Source organism: Brassica oleracea, chromosome C4 (assembly GCF_000695525.1).
Source record: "Brassica oleracea var. oleracea cultivar TO1000 chromosome C4, BOL, whole genome shotgun sequence".
NCBI classification, from domain to species: Eukaryota; Viridiplantae; Streptophyta; class Magnoliopsida; order Brassicales; family Brassicaceae; genus Brassica; species Brassica oleracea.
The window spans coordinates 13,274,091-13,300,703 of record NC_027751.1 but is presented as its reverse complement, the minus strand read 5'-3'; the positions used below and the strand labels follow the sequence as shown (position 1 = coordinate 13,300,703).

Genomic DNA, 26,613 nt, shown 5'->3' with positions numbered 1-26,613 from the left:
AACAAACCATTTTCCGTCGGTATATTCCAACGAACCAATGTCCGTCGGTATATTCCGACGCCCAGAATTCATCGGAATATACCGAGGAATCCACTCCGTCGGAATTATCCGAGGAATGTTCTCCGTTGGTATATAGTTTTTCCGATGAACTCTGGTCTCGTGTGTCCGCATCGTAATATCGTCGGAAGTTCGTCAGAATGACGTTTCTCGGTATTCGTCAGAAAGTCGTCAGAAGTTCTGACGAAATTCCGACGAATTTTTTTTCCGACAAAACCATACCGACGGATAGGTTCGTCAGAAATTCGTCGGTCTTTTCCGACGAATTTCTGACGATATCGGCCATCAGAATCCCCCTGTTTTCTTGTAGTGCACCGGCGATCTTCTCTGATCTTCATTCATCTGACCTACATTCATCTTACATCGTCTTCCGCTCTTTTCAACATCTTCATCTCTCATCGTCTTCATTCATCTTCGATTCACCTCCGAGATCTTCGATTCAACTGGATTCAACCTCGATTTCTACTTCTCCTCTCTCACTATGGGAAAGAGAAAGTGTAACTCCAGGTATCGAAGCTCCACTCCGGATAATCAATCTCCGACTCGTCGTGATGGATCTCCTCAATCTATTCCGCCGCACGAAGCATCTGGATCCTCGAATCAAGCTCAAAATGTTCAGAATATTGAACCTCAGGCTCCAATTCGTCTCTCTAAACCGTTTGAGGTATCAAACTCTCCTGATAACATTCATAGTTTGTACTATCTGCGTAGCTCTGATCATCCTGGCTTAGTACTAACATCTGAAGCTTTAGACGAAACAAACTATAGTATATGGATAGTTGCTATGACTACTAGTCTAGAGGCGAAGAAAAAACTTGGATTCATTAATGGATCTATTGCTATGCCTACTAAAAGTGATATGTATTATAAGATCTGGTGCCGTTGCAATAGTATGGTGAAGTCATGGTTGCTCAACAGCGTTTTAAAGAAAATATACACAAGTATACTCTACTTCAAAGCAGCTGCAGCCATTTTGAAGGACTTACATGTTCGTTTTCACAAATCCAACCTTCCAAGACTATACAAGCTCTTGCATCAACTGCACGCTCTCAGGCAGGGCACTATGTATCTATCTTCATATCATACTCAGACTCAGTCTTTATGGGAAGAACTGAACAGCCTTCACGTTCCATCTCGAACTGTGGAAGGTCTTCTTGCTCAAAATGAGAACAACAGAGCCAGTGACTTTCTCATGGGCCTTAATAACATCTATGATCATATCCGTAGTCAGATCCTCATGAAGAAGACATTACCTTTTATGTCCGAAGTCTATAACATTCTCGATCAAGAAGATAGTCTGAGGTCTGCTCGGAACTCTTCTCACACTAAGCCTGATTCAGTCACTTTCCAAGTCTCTTCCAACCCTAACTACGACAAGAATCGTTCAGTCTGTACTCACTGTGGTGGTTATGGTCACATCATTGACCGCTGCTACAAATTGCATGGATATCCCCCAGGATTTAAACCCAAAGGGAAGTTCTATCCTAAGAAGACTCAGTCTCAGAACTCTCAAGTAGCAGCAAATGTGATCACTTCTATGACTTAACAGCCGAAAGTTATAGCTTCTCCATAATCTTCTTCTCTCACTCCGGAACATATGCACCAGTTCATTGCTTACTTCAGCTCACAACTTCACGATCAGGGCAGTACATCATCAAAAGACGAACTTCTTCCTTCGCCTTCAGCCGTACCAACGGCTTGCAAAGCGAATGGTACTTTCCTACCTCTATACACTTTTTATCTTATTGGCATGCCTTCAGCTCTCTCTACTAGAAATACTATAGTTTCGAGTGAGTCTTGGGTCATAGATTCAGGTGCTACTCGCCATGTTAGTCATAACAAATCTCTTTTCACCTCTATTAAATCCTTAATCAATACCTTTGTTGCCTTACCCACTGGAAACTCAGTGAGCATTGTTGGAATAGGTCCTATCACTCTTAGTGACAACATAACACTTAAAAATGTTCTTTATATTCCTCAATTTTGTTTTAACCTGTTGAGTGTTAGTTCTCTGACTAAGGATACTAAATCTATGGTTGGTTTCACTGCATCTGATTGTTTTATACATGATCTTACACATGAGTTGATTATTGGCAAGGGTAGACAAGTTTGCAATCTATATGTTCTTGATTCAGGTTCTTTAATTCTTGCTTTTTTGAATAATCAGAACAATGTTGCTTGCTCTGCTGTTGTTGACAATCATACATGGCATAATCGTTTAGGTCATCCTTCTATGGCTAAGATTGATACATTGTATGAAAATTTATCATTGAATAAAACAAAGAAACCTGAATCACTTCATTGTGATATATGTCCTAAAGCTAGACAAAAACGTGTTCCTTTTCCATCAGATAGTCATATTAGTAAGAACACTTTTGACATGATTCACATTGATGTTTGGGGTCCTTTCTCTATTATTACACATGAAAGATATAAGTATTTCTTAACCATAGTTGATGATCATAGTCGTGCCACTTGGATTTATCTTTTGAAAGCAAATCTGATGTTTTAAATGTGTTCCCCGCTTTTCTCACTATGGTTGAAACACAATTTCATAAAACTGTTAAAGTTGTTAGGGCCGATAATGCTCCTGAGTTATCCTCTACCAACTTATATCGCTCAAAAGGCATTCTCTCTTTTCATTCCTACCCTGAAACACCTTAACAAAACTCGGTAGTAGAGAGAAAAAATCAACACATCCTTTATGTAGCTTGATCTCTTCTCTTCCAGTCTAATGTTCCTCTAGCTTATTGGGGTGAATGTATCTCTACTGCTCTTTTCTTATAAACCGAATTCCCACACTTGTCTTAGACAATAAATCTCCTTATCAAATTCTTATGGGAAAAATACCAGATTACAATAGTCTTAAGAGCTTTGGGTGTCTTTGCTATAAAAGTACTTCTACACGAGGTAGAAATAAGTTTGCTCCTAAAGTTAAAACATGTGTTTTTTTAGGTTATCCCACGGGTTACAAAGGATATAGAGTCCTAGATCTCGAAACTCGTAATATTTCCATTTCCAGGCATGTCACATTTCATGAAAACAAATTTTCTTTTGCTGCTTCCTCACTTTCCAATACAGCAAAATCTTTCTTTCCACGTCTTGATGCCTGATGATAATGTATCTTATGTACCATCATCCTCTGGTGAAACATCGGCACCTGCCACTTCACCTTCTGATGTAGGTTTGCCTTTTGCAACTACATCCTCTCGCATTCGCAAAAGACCTGTTCACTTGCAAGACTATTTGTGCAATTCTTCTCATTCTCCTTATCCCATTTCAGCTTTTCTTTCTTATCAAAAACTCTCTTCTAAACATTTTGCTTTCATCAATTCTACTGTCAATATCACTACTCCTAAAACTTTCAATGAAGTGAAGAAGTCCAAAGAGTGGTGGTGTGCTGTTGTGGACGATGAATTTGTGTCTTTAGAACGTCTTGATACTTGGAATGTATGTTCTTTACCCGAGGGAAAGGAAACCATTGGTTGTAGATAGCTTCATAAGGTCAATTTGAATGTTGACGGTACTCTTGATCGTAATAAAAGTCGTTTGGTTGCTAAGGGTGTGGACTTTGTTGATACCTTCTCTCCAGTTGCCAAAATGGTAACTGTGAAGCTAATGTTTGCTCTTGCTGCAAAGAAGAAATGGTTCCTTCACCAATTGGACATCTCGAATGCCTTTCTTAATGGTGACCTTTCTCAAAAAATTTACGTGGATATTCCTCCTGGATATGCTGAAAGAAAGGGGGATAATCTTCCACCAAATACAGTTCTACGACTTAAGAAGTCCATCTACGGTTTAAAACAAGCCTCCAGACAATGGTTTCTGAAATTTTCAGGCACTCTACAAGACATGAGATTTGAAAAGATCAATGGGGATCATACTCTCTTCTGGTCACACTCTGATAAGTGTTTTCTCATGGTATTAGTATATGTTGATGATATACTAATAGCCAATGATCATGAAGATGCAATATCATCTTTTATACGCAAGTTGGAACAATGCTTCAAGCTTCGTGATCTTGGTCAATCACGTTTCTTTCTTGGGATTGAGATTGCTCGTTCTAAAGATGCAATTAACATAAGTACATTTTGGAACTTCTTACTGATGCTGGTCTTCTTGACTGCAAGCCTTCCTCTGTACCTATGGATCCAAGCATCAAACTAGCGGCTGAAGATGGTGATAAAATCCCAAATGCTGAAGTCTATAGAAGAATGATTGGGAGACTTCTCTATCTCACAATCACTCGGCCAGAAATCTGCTTTGCAGTACATAAATTGTGTTAGTACTCTTCAGATCCTCGAGTTCCTCATCTCAAGGCTGCACACAAGATACTGCATTATCTCAAGGGAAGCATTGGACAAGGTCTTTTCTATCCTCTTGATGATGATTTTCAGATTAAAGCATTTTGTGTTTCAGATTGTCTCAATGTCCTGATACAAGACGTTCAATATATGGGTTTTGTATCTTCGTTGGTGACTCCCTGATCTCATGGAAATATAATAAACATGATGTAGTATCTCACTCTTCTGCAGAAGCAGAGTACATGGCCATGGTGTATACTTTGAAGGAGCTCATTTTGCTTTCCCGCATGGTCAATGACTTGCAAGTTGCGGCTCCTTCTGTACATGTTCTCTACTGTGATAGTACTGCTGCTTTACACATCGCTAAGAATCCCGTATTCCACGAAAGGACGAAACACATTGAGCGTGACTGCCATTCCATTCGAGAGAAGCTTGTGCGTGGTCAGTTGAAAACACTTCATGTACGGACTGAAAATCAGTTGGCTGATCCGTTTACGAAGGCTCTCTATCCTACTGTGTTTCATCGTTTCATGTCCAAGATGGGTTTTCTCAACATTCTAACGCCATCTCGAGGGGGACTAATACGTATATAATGATGATTGTATATAGTTTACATACACACACTTGTATAGTGTAGAGTAGTCTAATGTATGAGTATAAATACTCCTCCTTGTACACAGTTTAATCTTAACGAAGATATTTTCATATTAGATTATGTTAGCTAATATTTTTTTTTGACAAATATAATATTGTGACTTGTCTATACGATTTAAATAAAAATACATGTATTTTGATCAGACATTTCTCTCAGCTGGATGAGAGGTTGAGAACCCGAAAGAAGAGAATTATTGGCGTTACCATTAAAGCATTGATAAAAATATCTTTAAGTAATTACAACTTCGGTGTAGCATTCAACTTCTTTCGTTCTTATCATTATGGTCCCAAGATTTGGCGCACCAGATGGCTGTATCTAGAGGCATCGATGCCACTTACGATAAAAGCAAAGGTGAAGTAGTAGCTAAGAAAGGTGCACAACCAGGGGAGAAACCAAAGAGACAGGAAGGGGTGCACATGCACCCACTACTATTATTTCAGTTGCCATTAGATAAAATGGAAAATTATAATTATTGCACCCATTAATGTATTAATTTGCATACTTTATACACCCAGTCAAATTTACATCAAGATTCACCCCTGTGCTGCGCAAAATCACTACCAAAAATTCTGTTTAAAAACTTAGATATCGAGTATTTCATATCTTCAATTAAGGCTTCGGGTATTATTCATTAAGAAAAATAAAAGTATTTAGGTTATTTGAGAAGTGAACAAAAACAAATGTTAAACAATTTTCGCATTTAATTATATTGGTTATGCAAATATCAACACTTTGAATCTTTGATGATTATTTATTCGTTTGGTTAGAAAATGGCGGAGGGATAGATAAGTTATCTCTCTGAAGTCTGAACATAAAAGAATTGGACCGGAATCCCAATCCATCGTTTTCCTTCTTCTCAGGCATTGACTCAATTGACTGACTATTCAAACTCAGTCAATTTTGTTGGCCATCTTGGAATTTTATTACTTAACCAGTTAACTATTCAAAGTAATCCAGAGTTTTTAATTTGAAAATGTATATAGTAGTTTATCAGATAAATTGATCCAGTATCTGATATTGATTACATATTTCGGAGTTTATATTTATTAGATATTTAAGAAGACTCTGTCTTTATATTTTTTTGTTTCCTTGAGACAAAATTGTAATTTTCAGTATTAATCATCTTTTCTCGCTAATTTTAGGTAAGATTTAGTGTGAAACACAATACAGTACTTTTCTTGTGTTAAGCCTAAGAACGGCCTTATATTAAATAAATGATGATAAGCATGTACAATCTAACCAAAAACTCATTCCAACCAAAAAGCATCATGACATACGTTTTATACTTAATAGTAAAAATTGAACAATATACTTGAACCAAAACCGAATCAGTCACAACAAATTGTAAATTATCATGCCTAAAACATTAACAGTAAAGCATAAAAATATTAAGCTTAACAGTATTTATTGACGGCGTACACATAAAATTTAAAAATTCACAATATTTGGTTAGGTATGAAAATGAATATTATATGACCCAAATGAGTGAATGACTATCTAAAAACGTATAAAGTTAAGTACGTATTTGTTAAGGAACTTATCTCTAATCTCTGCGTTTCATATGAGCTGTAGACTATAGTTACTTATGATTGACTGATTGTACTAATGAGTCATCTGTAGAGGTATGGACTGACATTTTTTTCTTACCCGAATCTTCGCTCTTATATAATCGTCATTTAAAAATATATGTTTGCTTATTAAATTGCAAAAAAGAAAAAGAATGCATCATTTAAAAACTTATTTCTATCCAAAACTTTATTCATCAATATATTCTGCACTTTCCACCATTACCATATTTTATTGTGCGATCCCTATTTAGGCCATTAATTTGTAAATAAATAACAGTAGGCCTCTATCATACGTAATTTTGCAATAAATAGGCCATTAATTTGTAAATAAATATCAAGGTTAAATATTGCAGATAGTAATTAATATTACAGCCCATCATTAGCTGTCTTGTTACAGAGGTAGGTGATGTAGGTTATTCTATCGAACAGAATTACTGTTCCAATTAGCTGTTTGCCTGTAGTACTGTAATTATATTTAACCGAAGCTATTATTCATAAATAATGATATATCTTAAAAAAAAATGATATATAAACATATAATAAAATATACTTTATTTTTTTGATCAAAAAAATAATAAAATATACTATCATAAGACAATGCTAGGAATGATTATTGAGAGAAATGACAAAACAACAAAAAAGTTTGTCAACACAAAATAATTTATAAAAAAATTAAATAAAAAATAAATAAATTATAAGCTTTTTATTTGGAAATAGAAAAAAAGGAGAAAGAGCAAAAGCATTAAATGAAAAAACCTGCAAAGTTTCTTCTTTGCACCAAATCACACACCACTCTTCTTCCTATCTTTCCTCAGAGACTCGCTTGCTTCTCTTTATTCACTTCCCAACTTCTCTCTCTCTCTCTCTCTTCACATTATAATATTCTCTCTGTTTCTCCAAATCATTCTCCAAACTGAAAACAACACTTTGCTTACGGCAATGAACCAATCACCCTCTCTAATCGAACAGGGAATCTCTCGACAGGTCTGTTTTGTTTCTCTCAGTTTGCTCTGTTTTCATGTTCACTGTCTATTAGTTTTGAGTCCTCTGTTCATTGAGAATCAAGACAATCACTTCTGTCTCTCGTATTTTTTTTAAAAAAAGATCCAAACTTTTCTTCTGGGTTTTCTATTTTGGAGACAATGCGAGTTTCAGTAAGAACATATGTGGTTGAGATTCGGTTTCGTATATGGAAGAAGAAGAACAAGTGAAAGCAAAGGGTTTTAAATGTTCTTTCTTCTTCTTCTTCTTCAATAAGTTTTTGGATTGTTTCTCAAGTAGGACTGGTAGGTCCTCTTGCTTAACCATATTGACTTTGATATTTACCCAAAATTTAAATAAATAAATTAAGACGTGGACGCTTTTTCATGTTTGTTGAAATTAGATCAGTTGTGAAATTGAAACCTTCTAATTGTGAGTGTTGATGTAATTAAGCAAGATACATTAGTTTGCAATAATAAAAAGTCAGTATTTTTAAGGAAAGAGATTAGAGATTATACTTGATGGGTTTCTGAGTAATGTTTTTTGTATATACATATAAGCCTTGTGGATTAGAGTATTCATAATATTTGTTTGTTGAAATGATTCAGCACTTGAAGAAGACTGTTTCATGTGTCAATGTTCTGACTTTGGCTTACCAAAGCCTTGGAGTGATCTATGGTGATCTAAGCACATCGCCTCTCTATGTATACAAAACCACTTTCTCTGGGAAACTAAGTCTCCATGAAGACGATGAAGAGATCTTTGGAGTGTTCTCTTTCATCTTCTGGACCTTCACACTCATCGCTCTCTTCAAATACGTTTTCATTGTTCTATCAGCAGATGACAATGGAGAAGGTGGAACATTTGCGTTGTACTCGCTTCTCTGCAGATATGCGAAGCTAAGAGTGTTACCAAATCATCAAGAAATGGATGAGAAGCTGTCAACATATGCAACGGGAAGCCCTGGAGAGACTCGGCAGAGCGCAGCGGTTAAATCATTCTTTGAGAAGCACCCTAAATCTCAAAAGGGTCTGTTGATCTTTGTGCTTTTAGGGACGTGTATGGCCATTGGTGATAGTGTCCTCACTCCAACAATCTCAGGTGCATTCATTTAACCCTTAAGGCAGAGTATTCTTCTTTAGATTCAGTTTATCAATTCTAAACACTTATTGTTTTTTTGTTGCAGTTCTTTCAGCTGTTTCTGGAGTCAAGCTCAAGATTCCACAACTTCACGAGAGTATGTCTGAATCTGCTTTGCTTACTTTGACAACATACATATATATATATCAAAAGCTTATGTCTTCTTTTAATTGCAGATTATGTTGTGATCATCTCTTGTATCATCCTGGTGGCGATATTCTCAGTGCAGCGTTTTGGTACGCATAGAGTGGCCTTCATTTTCGCTCCAATCTCCACTGCTTGGCTTCTCTCAATCAGCAGCATTGGAGTTTACAACACTATCAAATGGAACCCTCATATAGTCTCCGCGCTTTCGCCGGTTTACATGTACAAGTTCCTCAGAAACACCGGTGTAGAAGGGTGGGTTTCACTTGGAGGCGTTGTTCTTTCAATCACTGGTAAGAAACCAAAGATTATTTAAAAACCCTGCAAAAAAACCCGTTAAAATCTGGAATCCGACTACTGGTTACTACCGGTTTAACCACTGGTTTGACCCAATAAGTAACTTTTACTTAGTTTTCTTAGATTTTTTTAATCTTATATATTAAAACAAAAGTCACAACTTTGATTCATGTGTGATTTTTAAAAAAATAGACCTTATGGACATATTCCTAGAAAGTCATGTTACATTTAATCTCTAATCTTATCATTTAAATTTTGGGCCTACCAGAAATTTTTATTGGGCTATCAATAATTGGATTTAAACAATAAACGATCCATTAGATTTATATATAATATAAATTAAATAGATATAATTTAATATTGTAATACTATACCTCCATATGTTAATTATTTAAATATTTATCGATGTTAACTTTTAAAATTATAAAGATTTTTTTTAAATAACAAAAATCATTTTATCTAACAATGATTAATCTTTATTACCTTAAACCAATGAATTTTTTTTTAAACTATATATTTTATTTTAAAAATTAAACAAAAACTAAATGTTTAATTATTTACTCGATAATATAAATCTATGAAGCGAAAAGTTTAATTTTTTAAAAACTTTTTAAATTTGTGAAATGTTACAATATTTTTGAATATGACAATAAAACAATATTTTACTAATCTTTATATATATAGTTACGATTTTAATAATAAAATAATAATGCGAAAATATATATATAGAAGAAGATACAATACATGTGAAAGTTTGAAAAAATTTATTCAATGAAAAAAATATACCGTAAACTTATTATGTTTTAAAAATTGATAGACACATATATATTATAATATATGCCAATTTAGAATTGAAAACAAAATGTTTATATAAAAATAATGAAAACAAAAACCCGCACGGATCGAGATCTAGTTACTTAGATTAAAATCGTTTTGTATTCTAAATAAAAAGGTAGGTTTTCACTTTTTTTAATATAGTCTTTCTCTACTGTTTTTTGACTTTTTTATGTTTTTATTTTATTTTTTGTTTATCATAAACTTCATCAAAGATTATGTTCTTGATTCTTCTACTGTGTTTATTCTCCTTAGGTGTTGAGACTATGTTTGCTGACTTAGGCCACTTCTCTTCTCTGTCCATAAAGGTATAAAGCACTTTAACTTTATAAGATATGCTTTCAAATGAAATGATTCCTCTTTTAGTAACACATGTTCTGAAGCAGGTGGCTTTCTCGTTCTTTGTATACCCTTGTTTGATTCTTGCATACATGGGTGAAGCTGCGTTTTTATCTAAACACCATGAAGACATTCAGAGAAGCTTCTACAAGGCAATACCAGGTAAACACAACAACAAAAAAACAAACCTTCTTCAATGGTTTTAGTGTGTGATCTTTTATTCATAACTACAAGTTATGTTTTGCAGAGCCTGTGTTCTGGCCAGTGTTCATCATAGCTACATTTGCAGCTGTGATTGGAAGCCAAGCTGTCATCTCCGCAACGTTCTCAATCATAAGCCAATGCTGTGCGCTTGACTGCTTTCCACGTGTCAAGATCATTCACACTTCAAGCAAAATCCACGGACAGATCTACATCCCTGAAGTTAATTGGATGTTAATGTGTCTTTGCTTGGCTGTCACGGTAGGGTTAAGAGACACTAACATGATCGGTCACGCATACGGTAAATAAAAACCATCATCATCATCATCATCATTAACATATAACTTTTTAAACTTATAATCTCTTTTTGCTTTCCCCTGCAGGACTTGCTGTGACATCTGTGATGCTTGTGACCACATGTTTGATGAGTTTAGTGATGGCAATCGTCTGGAAACAGAAAGCCATCACAGTTCTCGCTTTCTTGCTCTGCTTCGGCTCCGTAGAGCTTCTCTACTTCTCCTCATGCGTCTACAAGATACCCGAAGGTGGTTGGATCCCTATCCTCCTCTCCTTGACATTCATGTCCGTCATGTACATCTGGAACTACGGAACCACGAAGAAACACGAGTTCGACGTTGAGAACAAGGTGTCAATAGACCGGATCGTCGCGTTAGGACCGAGTATAGGGATGGTGAGAGTGCCCGGGATAGGACTTGTCTACACGAATCTAGTGACCGGAGTGCCCGCTGTCTTCGGACATTTCGTGACCAACTTGCCCGCTTTTCACCGGGTGCTTGTCTTTGTATGCGTGAAGTCAGTTCAGGTTCCATACGTTGGAGAAGAAGAGAGGTTTGTCATAAGCAGAGTTGGTCCAAAAGAGTATGGGATGTTTAGGAGCGTGGTTAGGTATGGGTACAGAGATGTACCGAGAAAGATGTATGACTTCGAAAGCCGGTTAGTCTCTGCTATTGTGAAGTTTGTTGAAACCGAACCGGGAACCGAAGAAGGGTGTGATAGCTTGAGGATGAGGAAGGAAGAGACTTTGGAGATAATGGAGGCGAAGGAAGCAGGAGTAGCGTATATACTGGGACAGTCTTACGCGAAGGCGAAGCAGTCTTCTTCCGTGTTGAAGAAGTTAGCGGTTGATGTTGTGTTTGCGTTCATGAGCACCAACTGCAGAGGAACGGATGTTGTGCTTAATGTTCCTCATACTTCTCTGCTTGAAGTTGGAATGGTTTATTACGTCTAAAAAGATGTTAAAATAAGATCAATACAGTACATAGTAGTAGAGAGAGATCTAACTTTGTTTAACATAGAAGTTTAAATGTGTAAATATACTTAAAGATGTGGAATAGATTATATTATAAAGTTTTAAACATTTTGGTATATATAACACGTTTAGTTTTGCCTCTTAAGCCCAGAGAGCAAGAAGTGACATAGAAGCAGAACCCAAGACCAAGGCCACAAAACAAAGCTTCTTCAGCTTGGAACCTGATTCATCGGCTGTGGTCAACATCTTGTTATGGAAGAAGTCCAGTGCAATTAGGTCAACTAAGGCCATGTATATTAGGATCCCTGAGGATAGTGATCCTAGTAAACCCTCCATTATCAATGCGTTTGGGTTCTGGTCATCGTAACCTGTCGCTGCGAAGATCATCATCCCGAGTACTATCCCGAGAGGAGTTGTTACTGCGAACATCAAGCACATATAGACCACTGTCCCTGCCTTAAACCCCGCCTGAATAATAATAATATAAAAATAATAATCAAAACCAACCATTACATTTGTTTAGAATGTTGACATTATATGAAATGCAATATTTCTTGTTTAGAATGTTGACATCATATGAAATGCTAAAATGTCAACATCTATATACAATTGTATCTAACAATATACTTCTTCAAGGTTTTTTATTTATTTTTAATTAGTTTAGTACTTATATTTTAGAAGTCAGCAGACTCAGCACTAGCACACATCCGTTCTTCTCTGTATCATTAAATGTTCTCCTAATAATTTCAACTCTAATACAGTATTAGAATTTTGCATTAATTAGTTTAAGAAAGAAAACAAAAATGAAGAAAGAAACTGACCTGAGCGATGCAACCACCAAGGCCCAAGCCTTCGAAAATCTGATGAAACGAAAGAGCAGCGATTAAAGGTCTAATGGTACACTGATTCTGTGACATTCCCATGGTCACGCCAATTATCACTGAATGAAATATAATCCCTATCTCAAGCACTTGAGACACTAATCTCTGTTTCATCTTCACAATTTCCTCCTCCTTTCTTTCTTGTATTTCCAAATCAGCCCCAAACTTTCCTTCCTTCATTTCCAAACCCCCAACCGCCTCACCACCCACTGGTATATACTCCATCCCTCCTCCACCACCACCACCGCCGTGTCCCATATGTTCACTCGCCGTTAAATCAACCAGCAACGCCGTTATCACTCCGATCAACGTCACCAACCCGGCGAACGGAAAATCTTTCCACGGATGCCGAGACGACACCTGGCAATCGGCGAGAGACTCGAACGCCTCCGGCAAGACGTGGACTAGCGACGTCGAGAGAATCACTCCGGCGGCGAAACATTTTATAACGAGGACGGCTTTGTCGTAGAGAGGCTTTCCTTGGAAGTAGCGAGCGAGAAGAACAGGTCCGGAGATTCCGAGAACACTTGTGAGGAAGATGACGAGGACGGAGATCAACTTTAGATGAGCCGCCGCGTCTCCGTCTCTACATGCCGCTGCTCTGATCGCCGCCTCTGTTCCGGTAGCGCAAGAGGCCATGATTATGGAAGACGAAGAAGAAGACGAGGGAGAGAGAAGGGTTAGAAGTTAGAAGAGGCTAGTGCTCGGACCACGATTGTAATGGTAAGAAGTCTTTTTGTAGGACCCACTTACCACGTCAAAACTGTTATTAAAGAAGGTGCGTTGTTGTGTAAGACTTCCATTTTCCAAATTGGAAAAAAAACTAAAAAGGAAATAAAATTATCTTTTTCTTTTTATTGTTTTTATTGTATATTTTGTATTGCCTTTTGTTTCCATCGTGTTTTCTCTTTTGCTTTCTGGGTAGAAGAAAACGAACTTGGAAACAAAGAAGAAGAGGAAAATGACGATGACATTTGAGATTACTTGTAATCTGCACTAAGTTCTAGTTTTATCATGGGCCTTTAAAAGCTCATTGCGCCTGAGCCTATTGTTTCTGCTTTGAGAAGTTTTATTACGACGTGTTCTTTTTCGTTTCCAGCTCCTATGGGTCTCATCTTCCCAGTCAATTAGTTTTAACTTAAATAAAGCCCAATGGGGATCATCAATTTGTGTGCCCAAAAAAACTATTTGTCAACGCTTTTGGCCCATTACTGGCAGGCAAATTAAAAACTAAAGTTACTGAGAGTCCGTATCATGGCGAAAGTAAGGTAACGCTGGTTAGACCACATGAGTCAAAAAGGGCTAGAACCTTTTTATTACCCGCAGGAGTCCCACTGCCGCTTAGCTTTTGTTAGCTAGTTAGCAAGGTCATAAAGTATTCTATCTATCTTATTAAAACAGAAGTAATTCAAGCTTTTGTTTGATAACATAGATAGTAATTAAAAAAAATAGTGTTGTTTGGAAACATGAATAAGAAAAAAAAGTAAGTTGGGAAAAAAAAGTAATGAATTTAGGGTAAATTTTACTTTTACATTTTCGTTGATACCACTATTCAACTTTACCATTAATCAAAACACATTTTCATAAATACCACATTCATTAATGTGTAAAGGACTAAAGTAACCTTACCTTATCTTCAACAAGTTTCATCGTCGTCTTCATCTAGCCTCATCGTCGACGTCTTTATCCAGCCTCGCCGTCGTCGTCTTAATCCAGCCTCGCCGTCGTCGTCTTAATCCAGCCTTGCCGTCGTCGTCTTCATCGAGATCTATCGTCATCTCCGTCGAGATCCACCTTCGTCTCCGTCGAGATCTGTCGTCGTCTCCGTCGATATCTGTCATCACTCTCTCTCACACAGCCGGCGACAAGAGATTACGAGAATCACTCTGTCTTGCGGATCTTCACTCTGTCTTCGCGACGTTCTCGATGGTTTGGGCTGCAGATCTAGTTTGAGAGAGTAGTTTTGTGTGGTTAAAGATTCAGATCAATCCTCGTTTGCTCTCATTGGGTTGGAGAACCGGCGAATTGAGGTGTTGTTGGCTTCATACTCGGTGGTTGTGGGCTTGTTGGTAGAGTTACATCACCGGTGTAGGTCATGGGTCTCGTTTAGTTCGTGTTTCTCATGTTTGCAGCCTTAACTAGGATGTTTAGAGTCTGGTGAAGTTGTTTAGTTTAGTTAAGCTTGGTTGAGGTTGTTGATGCATTGGAAGAGCTTTGTGGAGAGAGCGTGTGGCTGGGTTTCTATCGGTTGCTTGGAAGACTTCTTTAGTCTCGAAATTGTTTCTTGGTGCAAGGTTACAAGTTAAGCCGGCTCTGATGTGGGTGGTAATTCTTCCATCGACTCTGGTGCGTCATTTTTCAGATGGTCAATGATGGTGACTAGTGCTCGTTTCTCCTGCTCCGTTTCTTCGTTTCTGCATCAAAGTGCTCTTGTTTTCTGCTGTTATGCATTAGTGGTCATAGCTCTTTTAGGAGATCATGTTTCTTAAGGGATGTGGAGTTTGGATGGTGTCTCTTCACGGTCTTCAGTTACGTTCTCCTTGGTGTGGCTTTTGGTTATGTTCCCTCTACCTTGAAGCTTTTGGGTCCTCCTTGTGGTGATCTCTGGTAATGTTTTGCTGTTCTTCCTTGTTTTGTAGCTTATTTTTAAATCTTTATAAAATAAATTGGTTTATGAATCATAATAAATGATTTATAAGCCTTTATAAATTATTTTATGGTTTTTTTTTTAATTTTAAATTACCAAATTCTTTGCATATGTGCAGTTCTCAACTATTGTTTACATGAAATCAAATATTTCTATTTAAAAGTACACTGATGCTCGTTTACAGTTAATACACACAATTCAGATGCAACAAAAAAAGAGAGATAGAGATTGACAGAAACATTATAACTATTTATAAATCATTTATAATTGTTTTTAAATCATGAGTGGATAGATAAAATCATAAGCTTTAAGATATTAGCTCATTGATTAACAAAGAAGACACTGAAAGACTCCATTGTGCATTGCCAAAATGTAAAGTCCGTGAGTTTGAGTTTGTGAATAATGGACAGTTCCTCTTCTTGGTAAGGTGCTCACATCTTCTGCATGTATGTTTGAATCAAATGTTGTATTTATTTTACTAATCTACAGCACGATTGATCTACATATGTTAGGAAGATGGGGGTAGATATGGCGACTATTCTTAAGATTGCATATTATTATTGACGTGGGAAGAAACCTGATTACATTTATGATTACACTTTGTCTACTCTCTTTGAGCTCAAAGAATTTGAACAATCACAAAGGTAAGTGAGTTCAGAGCTTTAACTAAAATAAAACATTTTGCTTCTGTTACTGTAAGAAAAAACGGAGGTATTATTATCTTTCAGGACTTTATAAAATATTGTTAATCATTTATAGACGTTTAAAAGGTCTATAAATCACTTTTAAATGATAATAAACAATATATATGTTTGTAAAAATCTACAAATCATTTGTAAATATTTAAAAATTATTTATAAATAATTTATAACGGTTTATAAACCATATATAAGGGTTTATAAATCTTTTATAAAATATTATAAATCATTTATAAGAGTTTATGAAATCAGTCTATAAGGATATGTATAACAAACCTGAACTTAGTTTTCTATAAGGCTATACAAAGATTATAAATAATTTATAACGGTTTATAAACCATATATAAGGGTTTATAAATCATTTATAAGAGTTTATGAAATCAGTCTATAAGGATATGTATAACAAACCTGAACTTAGTTTTCTATAAGGCTATACAAAGATTATAAATAATTTATAACGGTTTATAAACCATATATAAGGGTTTATAAATCATTTATAAGAGTTTATGAAATCAGTCTATAAGGATATGTATAACAAACCTGAACTTAGTTTTCTATAAGGCTATACAAAGATTATAAATAATTTATAAATGTTTTTGAATCATTTATGAAGATTTATAAATCATTTATACATTATTTTTAACTTATTTATAAGGGTTTATAAATCATTTATAAAAATATATTTATAAATTGATTTATAATGGCTCATAATTTGATGTTTCTAAAATCGCTCAAAAAGACTATGCACACAAAAAAAACTTTGCAAAACATATACTTTTGTATCATCCCATGTGAGAAAAGTTATGTGAAAATCTCAATGCATGTCTCCATGCATTTAAACACAATCCTCCGTACGACCATAAAATAAATTAACTATAACTCCGTTATCAATATTTTGTTCTAAAAAGATAACACATAAGCACTTTCTAGTTTCTTTGGCATTAGTGCAAGCCAATATGAGCACACGACAAACATTTATAACATTTATAAATCAGTTTATGAACACTTACAAATCGCATTATGAAGGTAGCAAGAGCTTGTCCGGCAATATCGCATTTGTTATTTGCTAGAACTGGAATCGACACTTTGGGCTGAAGCACTGGTTAACACTGATCAACGAAGGGAGAGGCAAGTACAGGCCCGACCTACATTAGAAACTACAGGACGCTGGTGTTTTATAGATGGTTCGTGGAAAGAGAATGAACTATTTTCGGGACAAGGATGGTATAGTACCTTACCAGGTTTTGATGGTTTATTAGGAGCAAGGAATGTAAGGGCGTGTCTGTGAAGGCACATTGTTGAACTAGGACTGAACCGGACGCACCCAGTTCGTGGACGGACCAAGCAAACTACAAATTCTCTTTCCAGTGATAAGCATCATCAGTAATGTAGTTTCTTAGAGTATGGTTTCTTATAGATAAGCTTGGTACTGAAGGATAGTGACCAACATAGAAACAACTTCAACTATATGCTTGCCTTTGTTCAACATCACACAGCTAGCCCTGCAAAATATTCAAACTCCATAGTTAGACAAAGAAATGTTTGCTTGCCTTTGTTCAACACCACACAGCTAGCCCTGCAAAATATTCAAACTCCATAGTTAGACAAAGAAATGTTTAGCAGGATCATGTTTACTTTTGGTGAAAAAGCAAAAGCACGGTATCTACCAGTTGAACACCAAACACATGCATTTCTATTACTTCCTGCTAGCATTAAATAAATGAATACATGTCAGAAAAGAGCACAAAGATCAAAATGAAGTCATGACGCAATTAGCACAACATACAATCTAGTTCCAACCAAGTCTCTCGCAACAACAATGAAAGCATCCACTAGTGTCTTGACAATGCAGCTGAAATTTCTATTGTCCTGAATAGTCTCCGAAACTTAGTACTTGGTCCTATAAGCATTCATCATAGTAACTGTCAATCATAAGTACTTGCTTCCGAGTTCTTCCCTGGGACTTACTTAAGACACCGCATAAGCAATCTGAATACCTGCAGTGCTTCATGACGGCATGAGCAACAAGGGAAGCCATTGATGAGACTAACTCCCTCACAAACAAAGACGGGGATGAATTTGCAAATGGGATACGTAATATTACAAAATTCACGAACGGCTCCAGAAAATTCACATACTCCCACCATCCCCAATCGCTGAGTACGCATCACAAAGAGTGATACTTGGTGAAGAAGTTCTGCCTACGTCTCCACTCTGCATGAAAGAATCTGCAAAGCAACAACAACGAGGAGAAGCATCAAAATCTTGTTAATAATATCAACAATGCTGACCATTACTAAATAATCAATGCATATATTTTTTCTTAATCAATTTGAATCGCTATGATCAGGAACGACTATGTGTATCACATACCCTCACAAACGGATGATTCTCGGTCGAATTGAACTTCCAATCCCCATGTTTCTGTTCGTAACCGATAAGAATAAAAAACCCTTCGAGTGCAGATTGGAGCTCGAGCAAACCGCGGGAGAGTTCCAGAACCGAGTCTGATACTAAACTGCATAGCTCATGAACGGATTGATCGACGATGGTGATAGATTCTGAAAACCATTTGAGGTTGTAGTCCTCGTCAAATCTCGCCGGAGAACTAGTCAGAGAATTCGTCAACGTCGTCAAATCTCGCTGGAAAACTCGCTATCGTAGTCGAATCTCGCCAGAGTACCTAACTTAACATATAAATTGGTTTGGTTTAAATATTTGGATAGATAATTAATAATTATTTAAGTATTTTTGGAGTTTTGAATATATTTTAACTATTTTAGATATTTACATTTGATTGTTTGTATATATTTTCAAGTATTTAAACGAACTTAAAAGTATCATATTTATTCTGGATGTTTTTATATATATTAAATCTAAAAATAATTAATATATATAAGTATATAAATCTATTTTGGATACCTAAAATACTTCGGTTCGGGTCAAATTAGGTTTCAATTCTTCAAATACCAAAATTTTGAATAATTCGGATATTTAATCAATTTCGGTTCGGATTTTGTATTAATTATTCGGATTGGGATCGGTTTGGTTCTTCGAATTCGAGTTTCTTGCCCAACCTTAAATAAAGACATAAAAAACAAATAGCATCATATTTTTTTAAAAATACATCCGCGCGGACGCGCGGATCAAAATCTAGTCTATCTTATTAAAATAGAAGTACTCTAAGCTTTTGTTTCGCAACATATATAGTAATTAAAAAAAATAGTGTTGTTTGGAAAAATGAATAACAGTAAATTAGGAAACAAAAGTAATGGGCTTATACTATTAAGAAAATAGAAGTCCATTACATTATATTAAAAAGCAATGAGTTTATGTTACTTGATATATATATTCAAATCAAAATAATAATTTAAAATTAGTTTATATCAAAAACTCGTTTAAAAATATACATATATTCAATATTTGATTTTTACAAACATATTTTCCAATAACCATTATAAAAATGTTTTCAATATATATAAGAAAAATACAATACAAAGCCCAATTTCAAACACCAACTTAAATTGTGGTTTTTATATTTCACATTGAAATTTAAAAATATAATATATGTGATTGTACGTATAAAATATTATTAATTAGAAGAAAACTTATTTGATGGTACACATAAAATACGATTAATTATATGATAACACATATTTTTGTAACCTATAATGACACATATAAGATATATAATAGTGATTAGGGGTGGGCATTCGGGTTCGTTTTCGGGTCTGTTTGGGATTTCGTGTTCGGTTAAGATCTTTGAAGATTTGGTTCGGATTTGGATAACCAATTTTAATTGATTTGGTTTAAATATTTTGATAGAGAATTAATAATTATTTAAGTATTTTTGGAGTTTTGAATATATTTTAACTATTTTAGATATTTACGTTCGATTATTTGTATATATTTTCAAGTATTTAAACGAACTTAAAAGTATCATATATTTTCTGGATATTTATATATATATTAAATCTAAAATAATTAATATATATAATAAGTATATAAATCTAGTTAGGATACCCAAAATACTTCGGTTCGGATCGGATTAGATTTCGGTTCTTCAAATACCAAAATTTTGAATAATTCGGATATTTAATCAATTTAGGTTCGGATTTGGTACTACTTATTCAGATTGGGATCTGTTTGATTCTTCGAATTCGATTTTTTCCCCCAACCCTAAATAGTGACATAAAAAAAAAATAGCATCATATTTGTTTTTAAAACATCCGCGCGGGCGCGCGGATCAAAATCTAGTATCTATTTAAAATAGAAGTCACAATTTTATTTCATGTGTGATTTTTTAAGTTGGACCATTCCTTAAAAAATATTTAAATTATTTTTGCATACATATTTGAATTATTTTAACTATTTTAGAAAAAAATCAAATATATATTCCTAAATTTTCTCTGAATTACATCTGAATAAAATCTTATCATATTTTTTTAACAATATAAATATATATATATATTTTATTTTTCACTAAAGCCGACATTTTAAAATATTTAATTACTTTCATAATTATTTAAAATATAAATGTATATTTCTTTTTCACTGAAACAAAAAGTTTAAGTATTGAGAAAATTTCATGTTTACCATTTTCATGGTACCACTTTTTATCTTTACCAGCACTAAATGAACATTTTCAGAAATACTTTCTTCATTAAGTGACAAAAGACTGTTATACCCTTGTTCTCTATATATATAATAAATCATTATTCAAATAAATAAATAAAAATTTATGTTTTCGAATTATACTTTTCCAAATTCAAAGTTATTTATAATTTTTCGAATTGTTTTATCCAAATTTCTTTTTAGAAATAAAAAAATATGTTTGAAACTATTTTTAATTTTTTTTATATTTGTAAATATTTATTTATATATTTATTAGAATCCTAAATTTCACATTCCCAAAACCCTACCCCACCCTTCAACTCTAAACTCTAAGTCTAAATTAGTTAACCCTAGGGGAATAAGTGTCTTTTATCCTTCATTAAAAGTGAGGATAAAAATGGTTAGTGTAATCATGAAATGTGGTAATATGAATGTGGTATTTGTGGCAATTTCCCCTAAGTATTCAATTAATTTCGTAATTATTTAAAATATAAATTTATTTTTATTTTTTACTAAAATAAACCTTTTAAGTATGGGAAATTGTCACTAATTTCCTAATACCAAAATATTTTTTTCAAATCTCGGATCCAAATTTAACGACGACAACTATGAGTTCTCCGGCCAGATCCGACGACACTAATGAGTTCTTCGGCCAGATCCGACGACACTGATGAGTTCTTTGGCCAGATCCGACCGCGCTGACGAGTTCTCCTGCCAGATCTGACAACGACGATGAGTTCTCCAGCCAGATCCGACGATGCTGACGAGTTCTTCGGCCAGATCCGACAACGCTGACGATCTCAAACGAACAAGACGATCTATGTGAGAAGCTAACAATGATGACCAAAAAATCTATGGTGATCGTCATCTCTTTGTTTAATTTTAGCGTGATTTCTCAAAATTCAGTTTCTGGGAAGGAAAACAAAGATTTTCTCATGAAGTTTTTGATAAATCTCAAATTTATAAAACCTTATAAGTATTTATCGATGAAGAACATAATGCTTATGTATTATTGCTTTTGATATATGCTGTTGATCCTTCCTGCTTTGAGTATTTTTGTGTTGAATATTTTTGAGTACTTCTCTGATTCAATTTGTATCTTTCTTCTTGTTGTGGAACTTGAAATGGTACTTTTTGTGACTCTACTTGGTTTGTGTGTTTTTGGTTTCAGATCGATGGTAAGAACAATCTGATTTGTGACGAACCAGAAGAGATTCCATCTCCCAAGTTTACTGGTTGCTTGAAGAGCTCATCTACGATCCATGGCGCTCCCCAATCCTGGCGCTCCCCAATCCGCCATGGCTCTGTGATGATGATGCCTTCTACTCCTCTTGCTTGGTGGTTGATTCAGCTGAATTCACACTCAAAGAAGACTATGATGACTTCTTCTAAATGTCTGTTTCTTAATGACTTTAGAAGAATTCATCCTTCAGATGAAGTAGTAGTAGCAAGCAACTATCTTTTAACAATGTTTCAGTTCTTAATGTACTTACAACACTTTGTCAGACACTCTATAACTGATTTCATGAAATAAAAAGATGTAACACTTCAAAACATCACCAACCTGATTCTTCTAATATATTTTCTAGCTGAATAGATATTTCTCTAACAACTTTAAAAACTCCCTAAACTATTAATAAACCTTTTGATAAAGTCTTATAAAGCCTTTATAATTTTTTATAAACCCTATACAAACTCTTCAAAACCCATTAAAACCTTTTATAAACCATTACAAATCTTATATAAACTTTTTATAAACTTATTTAAATCCTTAATAAACATTTATAAACCCTTATAAATTCTATATAAATTTTTTATAAACAAATGTAAGTGGTTTTGTAAACCCTTTATAAATTCTTATAAACCATTATAAACATTTTAAAACCCCTTATAAACCATTTATAATGGTTTATAATATATTTATAAGTTCTTATAAACCTTGTAAAATGATTTATGTGAACTCTTAGAAATGATTTTTGAATTTATAAAAGATTTTATAAACTCTTATAAATTTTTGTAAATGGTTTTATAAACCCTTATAAATATATTTATAGGCCTTTGAAATAATTTGTTAACTCTTATTACTAATATTTGAATTATTTTTTTCTGCTTAATATTACCAAAGAGATGTCATTTTTTGTAATTATAGGTACATAGGAGAGGCCGACCTAAAGACAAGTGTGAAAATATGTGACAAGAAGTCGCTGTTGCGTTTGGACACATTGAGATTGTTGGGTTTCCATTAAAATAATAAGGAAACCAAACAGTGCAGTGAAGTAAACAATGATACAAACTCTTTTAAATTCCCACAATGGAAATACCAAGATATACACATTTATAAGATTTTATTAATTGATTTATAAGGGTTATAAAATTATTTAGTAGAATTTATAAAATGATCTATTAGGGTTTATAAATTGATTTATAATGGTTTATAAATAGATTTTTAAGTGTCTATAAACTGATTTATAAATGTTATAAATATTTATAAACTGAGTTAATTGTTTATAAGTAGAATTACTAGTGTTTATAAACTGGCTTTTTATGTGTTATAAAATGATTTGTAAAGATTTATAGTTTGATTTATAAAAGTTTATAAATTGATTTATTAGGATTTATAAACTGATTTATTAGAGTTTGAAAACTGATTTTAAGAGTTTTAAGTTAAATTATTAGCTTTTATCAGTTGACTTTTGTTTTACGTGTTATGAAATTATTTATAAAGCTTTATAATTTGATTTATAAAAGTTCACCAACTGATTTTTGTATATGTTATAAGATATAAACTATGATTTGAGATGTTTGAGATTATGACATCCACTGAATGTTTGGATCACTAGGTGTAGTTGAATTCATCAAACTTGTCTCTCTACAATCACATTAACAATATATCCCATAAATAGAACCTTTTTAGCAACTGGAACATTTTGATTTGGCACAAAAATCACAGTAATAGCTTCAGAAAATAAACCAGTTTCATTATCATTATCTTTCCACTGAACTTTATGGTATTCATCTTCTGAGATGTTGCTATGACCACTACCGCTATTGCTGCTGCTAGAGCTCTTGTCATGATCATGGCTCGAATTAGTGATCTCTATACCCTCGTTAGTATCAAGTAAATTATTTTATAAAATGATGATGTTAACTATTAATCATGGTCTAAAGGTACCTTTTCCAAGCATAATGTTTATCTATTTCTATAATAGTCTTACAAAGAATATAGGATAATATAAGATAAGACTTCTCAAGTTCACACATTTATATGTTGTTTTATAGACTTATATGATCAACTCTTGTTTAAAAACTTCTTTATAAAACCTTTTAAATCATTGAGTTGTACTATCGACAATATCTTGAAACCCATATTTATAAGGGGTTATAATTCTTTAAAATGAAATGTTCACTATCCGAAAATATTTCTCTTAACCAGACCTATTCAAATGACAAGTCTAAATCATCCTTATTTGTTTTTTGGATAACAGAGGGACAAAAATCCTAAAATTACTTGAACCCAGATTTATAAAGGGTTATAAGTTTTTGAAAACTCAATATTCACTATCGAAACTCCCTTAGATCGACCTGTTCTAAGCCAACCTTTGTTGATTTTTTTAATAAAAGAAAGAAAAAATTGTTTTATAAGCATTTCTAAATGGTTATAGATTCTTATGAATGATTTAGGGACTTTATAGAGGCATGAAGAAACAAATTGTTTACATACCCTTTATAAAAGGTTTATAAAATCTTCATAAATAAATGATTTATAAGCCGTTATAAATGATTTCTAAACTTTATAAAAACTTTTTTGAACTTTATAAATGTTTTATAAACCCTTATAAATTATTTACATATGTACCTTTATAAACCTTATAAATTATTTTACAAACCTTATAAATTGTCTTATAAGCCTTTCTAAATGGTTATAGACTCTTATAAATGATTTAAAGACCTTCTAACTGATTTCTTTTCTAAACTGTTTATAAACTTCTCTATAAGCTTTTATAAATGGTTTATATACTCTTAAAAATAATTTATAAACATTTATAAATAATTTAAAAATTTTATAAATGATTTACAATCTTTATAAATTGTTTTAATATAGTTTACAAAAGATTTATAAACTCTTATAAACTCTTATTGATTATTTACATATTCTTGTAAACCCTTATAAATTATGTCACAAACTCTTATAAATTGTTTTATAAGCCTTTCTAAATGGTTATAGATTCTTATGAATGATTTAGGGACTTTATAATTGATTCGTAAACCTATATAAACCTTATAAATTGTTTTTTAAATTTAACGTTTTCATAAACATTTATAAATTGTTTATTAACTTTACACATATTTTTTATAAGTCTTTATAAATTGTTTATAAAATTATCTAGAACCTAATCAGACAGCATTCATCCTTTAGTTGCAATAGAGACTAGAAGAATGCAAATTGTGTAGAGATATTGACTCAACAAAAAAAATCAGAGGGCATGTTGGATTATATCCTTTGAAGGAAATTCAATATGGCCATAGAGACGCCAGCAAGCTCCTGTGTGGAATAGAGACTTCTCAAAGACCAATATGTCACATACAAACACCTGCAGAAGCAACAAACTTGTAACTCACTAGCTTGCAATTAAAAAAAAAACTCAATTCTAGGAGAAAAACTATGCTCTGTCTTTCAATGTCGAAAGACTAGATTATACTTGGGAGTTTAAAAAGTGATTACTAGTGAAAGAAATGCAGACATGTTGACTCTTGGCATTAGAAACAGCATTTCTCAAAACATATAAGTAATAAAGGTAAGTATAATGCCAAACTTACCTTCGCCACCACGAGATTTTCTCATGAAGTGCATAAGGTTCGTAAACAAATCCATGGCTTACCGTCAACACTCTAACAGCACCCTGCACTCACAAATAGTTTATGTGAGACATCAAATCATAGGAAACAACTGACATATGAGACAAAAATGCAAGAAAGAGCAACATAAACTGAGTTATTTAACACACCGTTTTCTGCAGCTGAGGTGGAGCCTTCACTTGCGTTGTAGCATACCTTTTATCACTGCTAAAGGGAACAGACTCTTCAATCTAAGACACAAGAAGAAACTAAAAAAAATGTCAATGATTGGTCAATAAGATTTAAGAAAAAAGCAAGAGCCAATGATGAATTTGGTGATTACCATTGTAGATCGAAGCAAATGTGTGCTGGCAGGGTTCTGGCTCTCATATAAGCTTGAACACAAGCTTCTTCCAAGAGTGTCGGGAACTGAACATGTCAATTACATTACTAAATAACTCAAAAGCTTCAAGTCAGAGTTAAACCAGTGGAGAAATGGGATCTGGATTCACTACCGTGTGAAAGAGAAGAATGAAAGCTCCTCCAACGCCCCAATTTGAAATCATCGCCAACTTGAGTCTAAGAGAACTCATTTCCACTCCGAAAGCTAGAGACAAATGATGGAAGACGATAAAAAAATTGATTATTTTTAAGCTGTCGCAATGGATGGAAACATCGGATCTGGATGGAGACGGTGGATCTGGACGGAGACGGTGGATCTGGACGACGAAGATTCGCGAAAGAGATATATCGAGAGAGAGAGAGATGAGTTGAAGATAAGTTAAGGGCATTATCGTCTTTTATACATTAATGAATGTGGTATTTATGAAAATATCCTTTGATTGATAGTAAAGTTGAATAGTGGTATCAAGAAAATTGTATAAGTAAAATTTTGCCTTTAATTATCTAATTAATTTTGTAATTATATTAAACTCATGTAAAATTTATATTAAATTTTTGATATTAATTTAGAATAATATTTTCAATTAAATCTCCAATTTTTAACAGTTAAGATTTGTTAATTTAAAATTGTGTACCACACTGTTGAAAATATGCTATCAAAATGAATAATCGGTCTACAAATGCTATTTTGAAAGTACATTCAGTTTCTGTTATTAAATATGGTGGTCGATTTAGTTTTATTTTT

At 33.7% G+C, this 26,613-nt stretch overlaps 3 protein-coding genes and 1 long non-coding RNA gene across 5 annotated transcripts; 2 read left to right on the top strand and 2 right to left on the bottom strand.

Annotated features, from left to right (window-relative positions):
* Positions 1-538: 538 nt before the first annotated feature.
* LOC106338183 lies at positions 539-1,603 on the top strand. The gene has a single exon (XM_013777218.1). The coding sequence runs from the start codon at positions 539-541 to the stop codon at positions 1,601-1,603; it is 1,065 nt and encodes a 354-aa protein (XP_013632672.1).
* Positions 1,604-7,338: 5,735 nt separating this feature from the next.
* LOC106342862 (potassium transporter 1) lies at positions 7,339-11,807 on the top strand. Its single transcript, XM_013781905.1, has 8 exons — positions 7,339-7,568; positions 8,174-8,666; positions 8,752-8,802; positions 8,882-9,142; positions 10,236-10,288; positions 10,367-10,481; positions 10,567-10,821; positions 10,904-11,807. The coding sequence occupies exons 1-8, from the start codon at positions 7,524-7,526 to the stop codon at positions 11,767-11,769; spliced, it is 2,139 nt and encodes a 712-aa protein (XP_013637359.1). The 5' UTR covers positions 7,339-7,523; the 3' UTR covers positions 11,770-11,807.
* Positions 11,808-11,812: 5 nt separating this feature from the next.
* LOC106342863 (zinc transporter 6, chloroplastic) lies at positions 11,813-13,485 on the bottom strand. Its single transcript, XM_013781907.1, has 2 exons — positions 12,612-13,485; positions 11,813-12,258 (listed from the first exon to the last, which is right to left on the bottom strand). The coding sequence occupies exons 1-2, from the start codon at positions 13,308-13,310 to the stop codon at positions 11,932-11,934; spliced, it is 1,026 nt and encodes a 341-aa protein (XP_013637361.1). The 5' UTR covers positions 13,311-13,485; the 3' UTR covers positions 11,813-11,931.
* A 3,823-nt stretch (positions 13,486-17,308) lies between these two features.
* On the bottom strand, positions 17,309-18,699 carry LOC106340149. Of its 2 annotated transcripts, XR_001269316.1 has the most exons (4): positions 18,390-18,699; positions 17,803-18,244; positions 17,684-17,719; positions 17,309-17,518 (listed from the first exon to the last, which is right to left on the bottom strand). It is a non-coding gene; the product is annotated as an uncharacterized LOC106340149 (long non-coding RNA). The 2 variants fall into 2 exon arrangements; XR_001269315.1 differs by having other exon boundaries at positions 17,684-18,244.
* Positions 18,700-26,613: the final 7,914 nt, after the last annotated feature.